At 56.6% G+C, this 6,251-nt stretch overlaps 1 protein-coding gene across 2 annotated transcripts; it reads right to left on the reverse strand.

The window, feature by feature from the left end:
- Positions 1 to 1,655: 1,655 nt before the first annotated feature.
- On the reverse strand, positions 1,656 to 5,891 carry NPM3 (nucleophosmin/nucleoplasmin 3). 2 transcript variants are annotated; one of them, XM_013368501.3, is made up of 6 exons: positions 5,807 to 5,891; positions 4,050 to 4,135; positions 3,236 to 3,355; positions 2,891 to 2,984; positions 2,373 to 2,495; positions 1,656 to 2,253 (listed from the first exon to the last, which is right to left on the reverse strand). In XM_013368501.3, exons 1-5 carry the CDS (start codon positions 5,847 to 5,849, stop codon positions 2,389 to 2,391), a joined length of 450 nt encoding a protein of 149 aa, XP_013223955.2. In that variant the 5' UTR covers positions 5,850 to 5,891; the 3' UTR covers positions 1,656 to 2,253; positions 2,373 to 2,388. The 2 variants fall into 2 exon arrangements, with proteins under 2 accessions (XP_013223955.2, XP_021149412.2); XM_021293737.2 differs by lacking the exon at positions 5,807 to 5,891 and adding an exon at positions 4,873 to 5,276.
- Positions 5,892 to 6,251: the final 360 nt, after the last annotated feature.

Below are 6,251 nucleotides of genomic sequence, written 5' to 3' on the forward strand. Positions count from 1 at the left end.
ACCGACAGCAGGAGCAGAGTGCTGGATGCCCCTTTGCATCCCGGGGGCTGCCCAGACCTGGAGAGTGTGGCCAAGCCTTGGAGCAACCCCCACCGGGCCTGGCAGGAACGGGCAGCCAGGCGGGGAGAGGCGAGGAGAGCGGCCCGGGGCCGGCTGGACCCCGGTTCCCCGGGTCGGACGCGGTCCCGCCGAGCGCCGCGCTGCCCGGCTGCCCCCTGGCGGTGCACGCACCACACCACCGGCCGCTGCCTCGCCCAGCCCACCCGCATCCCCCCTGCGCTGCTGCGGGACCACGCACCAGCCAGGGCGTGCATCACCCCAGGCCGGCTCTGTTCTGCCACCCTGGTGCCTCCCGGGCAGGCACGGTCCCCAGGGACATGGCCCCATGGTGCCAACGGCCCTTTCCGCTTTGCTGCACGTGAGGGACTATGGTGGGTCCGTGGATTCCCCAACAGAGGGTATGGGAACAGAGATTGGCCTTGAAGATATTAAAGTGTACTCGGGAGAAAGAAGGGAGTAAAGGAGTATCCGGAGGTATTAAGGTGCACCCGTGAGAGAGACGGGAGTAAAAGAGTAATATTGACGACAGCAAAATTAGCCAGTGATACGTTACTATTGCAGCCTGTAACCAATAGCAAAAAGACACTTGAGCTGGTAAAGACTATATAAAAAGGCATTTGTGGCAATAAATGGAGAGTGCTGTTTGTACTTAAGAAGAATTTTGTCTATGTTGTTTGTCTGTCCCAGTCACCACAGGTGCAAGGGGCATGAGAGCCTCCCTCAGTGCTTGTCAAGAGCTGTTTGTGGCCAGAAGAAAATGACGGGGATGTGGGATGCAGAGGGGAGTTGCACAGGCCCGGGAGGATAGAAGTAGCTGCACTGACAACCTAGGATGGAGCCTGAGCTGAGGATCTGCCCTGGAGGATTTCCTACAGGAGTCTATGCAACTGAGAAACTCACTGTCCCAGGGCACTAACAGGGCCAGCAGGGCAGATAAGTACATGGCCCTTCTCAAGGACAACAGACAGTGTCACAAACAAGGAAGGCTGGGACAGACATTGACCCATGGTCCGAGGGTGTGAGATCAGATGCAGGAAAGTTGTCGGAGAAGCGCTTAAGGACAAGACCAGCTCCCAGGGGTGAGAAGTGCTACTTGACTGAAGTGCAGAAAGGATCAAACCCTCTCCAGGTACCCAGATGTGGCGGGACACGACTCGCCATCAAAGGTCAGAGATCAAACAGGCACTGGTGTTTCACCCCTCCACAGGACACTGCTGGGCTGAGAGTAGGACACAAGTCAGGACCTTGTTGTGAGGATAGCCAGCACCAGGGCCAATGTGGCCCAAACCAGGGGGATGTTGCTAACAGCTGGGTTACCTTTGGGAGCACATGTGGAGCTGGGTCCCTGCCCTGTACAGCCACCTGTGACTCTGCCCCTTGGCCTCCCTTGGTAGCCCAGACGCAGTGCTGAGCTGGCTGATGGGGCACAGGTGTGCAGGGCCTACAAGGGAGAGAGAAGAGTCACTGGGCCCCTCCCAGGAGCTCCACAACATCACCAAAGGAAGCAAGTGTCAGGGACTAGATATGAAGGAGCATCTCCCACTGCAGGGCACATGGGAGCAACCTGCCAACCAGCAGTGACCCCTCTCCAGACCTGATGCCTGAGGGAATTTTATTCAGAGTATAAAAACAGTTCTTTACAAAGCAGATTGACCCAGAACCTTCCCCAAATCACAAACAGGCTGTGAGCTCCCACCCCACCATAACTGCAATTGAGGACACAGCTTGGGCCCCATTTTCACACTTTCAAGCATTTTAAACCATCAAATTGTGCGTAAAGAAAAGCAAATACACTAGAATCAGTGAAACTGTCTGTACCACCACTGGCTTTATGTCTGTCTGCTGGGGTAGGGACCAGGATTGGGTTTTTCAAAGCTAGGGAGAGGGTGTGCACAGAGCAGAGGTCCAGGACAGTAAAAAGGCACAAGGCAAGGATCACACCTCCTCCATCCCTGATTCCCAGCACAGGGATGGCGGAGAAGGGTTATACCAGTGGCATCCATCCAGTTTTGGGACCAACCTCCCAGGGCCATGGGAAAGGGGACACTCCAGTGCTGGAAGCAGCCCCTGCTCCCCAAAAAGTTACAACAGAGTTAAAAAAAAAAAAAAAAAGAATAAAGCAGCAAACATTGAGGTCCTGACAAGAGGTGTCTGAGGTAAAAGCCATCCGGTGAGAGAATTCCCAGCAAGTACCTGGAGGAAGAACCAGACTAAGACCAGCAGCCTCCTGCAGCAGGGCAGCTTCCACCCATGCTTGCATGTCAGCATCACAGCCAGACAGATCCATCCTCCGAGGCTGCCCAGCTCCTCACCTTGCCTGAATATAAGCTACTGCTTCTTCCTCTGCTTCCTGGCTGGCATGATAGGAGGAAGCTCCTCTTTCTCCTCTTCAGACAAGTCATCATCCTCCTCAAAGGAAGCATCATCCCTGTGTACTGGGACACACAAGTAACTGTTACTCAGCTGGCCCCAAGACACCCCGAGAGCAGAGCAGCCCGAGGAGCACTGGAACAGTTTTAACAGCAGCTTGTGGGGGCAATAAGCTGTATCCCAGCTGGAGGGAGGTCTCAGAGGTGAATTGAGGCAGTCAGCCATGGGAAAAGGGGATGGCAAGAGTCATCCAGACCCTTTTTCCCATGCAAGGCTTTACGGCAGGAAAGGAATCCAGAGAGATGGCCCCTCGTGAACCAGCACAAATGAGGCACTGAGCACACATGCTGGGCAGCACCAAGCACATCTCCTAGGGGCTCCCTGGCCGGCATTTGCACTGGAGGGAGCACCTCCATACCCCTCGCTGCTCCCAAGCCTTTCCCCACACACAAGTCCATACCAGTCTGATGCCAGCCAGCGAGGTGTACTGGGCCAGAGCCCGCTGCCAGGCGGAAGGTCACTGGAGGCTGCAGCTTGAAGTTGTCCAGACTCAGCTACAAAGCAACAGAGATGAAGCTGAGTTAGTGGCAAAAAGCTGAATGTCCTGCAGTCCGTGGCAGGGCACCTGGCCCAGTTAAACATGTCCTTCTGAGGGCATCTGCAGCCAGGCCAAGGCTACCCAGGGCATCTCCCTGTGAGCTGCAGACCAGCTTATAGTCAGGATCCTAGGGAAAGGTCCACAAACATCCAGAGATATCCAGTTCCCTGCAGCACCCCCACCTGAGCCTTCAAAACAACCTCTTACCAAGGGCTGGCATGACAACTTCAGATTTGCCACAGGCACAGTGATCTCCTGGTTCTTGTGGTTTCGTCCCACGATCTCCACCACGTTGCACTCGTCCTTGGCACCATCTCTGAGGCAGACCTGGGCAGGAGCAGAGATCATGAACTCCTGCCCTTCCAGAAGGCACAACAGGGACAGCCTGGGCTCTCCACAGGACAAGTCACCCACAGCAATGCTACCAGCCCAGATGCTGTGCAAGGTGTGAGGATGCTGCTCCATAACACTGGGGGAACATGGAGCCCTGCCTGCAGTGATCGCCCTGTAGTGCCTATGGAGGATCTGTGTCTCTCCCAGCCGGGACAGCTGTTCCTGCAGCCACCTCAAGAGATGGCACCTGGGCTGCACTTTCTGCTGATCTGGTCCATGCTGGCAGGTCCTGTGCTCCCAGGACAGAAAGTGACCCCCAGGGAGACCCAGGAATGACACTCTGTGTGTACCTGGGCTTGGAGAGCAACAAGCCAGAGACACAGCTGGTGAGGAGGAAGTGGGACACTCCATTAAGGTCAAATACAAGGAAAAAATACTTCACCCCATGCCTGGAGTATTCGTCTGCTGAGCAGCCCCTTGCCACCGCTGGCTTTGCTCAAGCACCTCCATACAATGGATAAACACAACAGCTGTGCGCCCTGCCCTGAGAGCTGCCAGAGCTGAAACCTCCACCAAGGGAGTGCCCGGTCCAGCCTGTCCAGGGAAGGTGGAATGAGCCTGGGAAAACGGGTGAGGCTGTGGGTCACTGCGGGAGAGGACAAGCACAGTTAATTCTCATTTCTCTTACCACAGACAAGGCCAAAATGTGGTCAGAGTCATCTTCCTTGTCCACCTGAAATGTGTAGGATTTGGTACTAGCAGTCAGCTCACAGCCTGGAAAGAGAAGATGAGAAAAGCTGCAGCAGCCATTATGTAGCCCCAAGCACCAGGGGCAAAAGGTTCCCAGGGCAAACCCCGGCTGGGCACACAGCATCCCTAAAACACTATTTTCTCATGCTCAGGAGCAGCCTCAGGCCAGGGCACCCTGAGCTCCAGGATAAAGTGTCCCCAAACCAGGCTGCCATGAAGCAGTGCCCAGAGGCACTCAAGGCCTCTAAGCACTGACAGGACAAGGCTCATCCCTTCCTGAGAGCAGCACAGCCAAGACACACGGCTCTGGACAATAGCAGAGGGAGCAGACAAAAAAGGCAGCATCAGCTAAACGTTTGCTCTGGTGAAAGAGTGAAGGCAAAGACATGGAGTGTGAGACTTGAGTGATGAGAAACAACCCAAGGGGAGGATGCTGGGCCAGGCTGCAGGGAGCTGGAGTCACTCACAACAAGTCTTGAGACAGATTTTATTACATATTCTTCCAAACAGCTACAAAAACAAGTGAGATGCAAAATTATGTCCTCAGCTCTTAGGATCAGTATTCAGCTGAGGAAGGAAACGCAGAATGCCCTGGGTGTGTTTGCTTATTGCAGGATGATTCACCAATATGAAACAGATAGAAAAAACACAGACCTGAGTCCCGCATACCAGAGCTGGCATGTGCAACAGAGAAGAATTAGCCTCAGCAAACAGAGCCCAGGCAAGATCTCTTCCTAACCATGCTTATGTATTCAGCTCACCATGGCAAGAACCAAAATCCAGGTGCACAAAAGGCCTGGGGGGCTGCTGCTCCACTTCCCTTTTCCATACAAGCGTTTGCTGAGCCGCGATGTTTGCGAAGCTTTGGGCCGGGAGCAGCCCCGCACACGCGTGTGCACGCCTACTTGCACACACGTGCATGAGCAGCGCGGAGCCACGTGTTGCGGGAGTTTAACAGCCCCAGCCGACCCCCCTCCGAGAGGAGGACACGGCTCTGCCGCCCCGCATGGGGCACCCGTGAAATGCTGAGGCAGGAGCACAGGGGGTGGACCAGACCAGCAAGAGTGGCCGGCGAGAGCTGTTCCCAGCCCCGCCGGTGGGTACCCTGCACGCACAAGAACCCCAAGATCCTACGCGGCTCCCCCCAGACCGACCCAGGACCCCCACCACGTGGCTGCTCCCTCCCAAGCCCGCCCATACACGTGTCTCTCTGCCCCATCCACCGCTCCCAAAACTCAAGGGCCCCTGCTGCTCGCCCTCTCTCCATGCCCCCGCCACACGCGTGTCTCTTTCCTCACTGTGTCTCGCTCCCCCCCACCTCCCAGCACGCCCAGAACCCCCCAGGGCTCAGTAATGCCCTCCACGTGTCCCTCCAGACCCACGTGTCCTCTTGCTCCCCCTCGTGTGTGTCTCCTCTGTCCCGAGGTCTCTCTTTTGCATCCCACGCGTCCCTTCCCCCGGTCTGTTCCCCACCCACGTGTCGTTTCTGCCTCCACGCCGTCCCTGTTACTCTCCAAAGTTTCCCTCTTCCCCCCCACCTTCCTGTTCCCCCCCCACCTCCCTGTTCCCGCCCTCCACGTGTCTCTCCTGTCCCCGGTCTATTACCCCCAGCATGTCTCCTCCCCACCCCATCTATTACACCCCACGTATCTCTCTTCCCCCTCTCCCCGTCCCTCGGCCCCCGGTGCCGCTCACCGAAGAGGACGCTGCCAGGGCAGCCGGGCCCGTGCGGCTCCATGAGGCGGTAGGAGGTGCCGGGAGAGGGGCGGGCTGTGCCGGGCCGGGCCGGGCTGTGCCGTGCCACTCCGCCCCGGGCCCGCCCCCGCTCCTGGCTGCGGGTGACGGGACCAAAAGGCCCGCAGCACTGTCCCGCATCCAGCGTGGCGGGACCCTGCTGGCATCAAGAAAGTCGAGGGGGCCTTTTCAGGAAGGGCCCACTGGATGTAGCAGCTGTGCAGTAAGGGGGAGTACCCAGTGAAATGTCATATTCATAGTATTTTATTTACTTGCAATAAAAGCAGAAGGGTTATCACCCCAGTGGGATCCTAATGACTCTTCCTGGTAACCAGCCTCTTCTGTCAGAATATTTTTCTGGGGGGGAGGGATAGCAAGAGAGGGAATAGTGGAGAGGGTCTAAAAT

This window comes from Columba livia, chromosome 6 (assembly GCF_036013475.1).
Source record: "Columba livia isolate bColLiv1 breed racing homer chromosome 6, bColLiv1.pat.W.v2, whole genome shotgun sequence".
In the NCBI taxonomy this organism is placed as follows: domain Eukaryota; kingdom Metazoa; phylum Chordata; class Aves; order Columbiformes; family Columbidae; genus Columba; species Columba livia.

Coding starts and splice junctions, on each gene's coding strand:
- NPM3 (XM_021293737.2), bottom strand. CDS start 5,032: ATGCACGTGTGTGCAAGTAGGCGTGCACACGCGTGTGCGGGGCTGCTC. Junction 3,356..4,049: donor ACATTTTGGCCTTGTCTGTG/GTAAGAGAAATG, acceptor GCTCCTGCCCAG/GTCTGCCTCAGAGATGGTGC. Junction 2,496..2,890: donor CGCTGGCTGGCATCAGACTG/GTATGGACTTGT, acceptor TGTGTGTCCCAG/TACACAGGGATGATGCTTCC.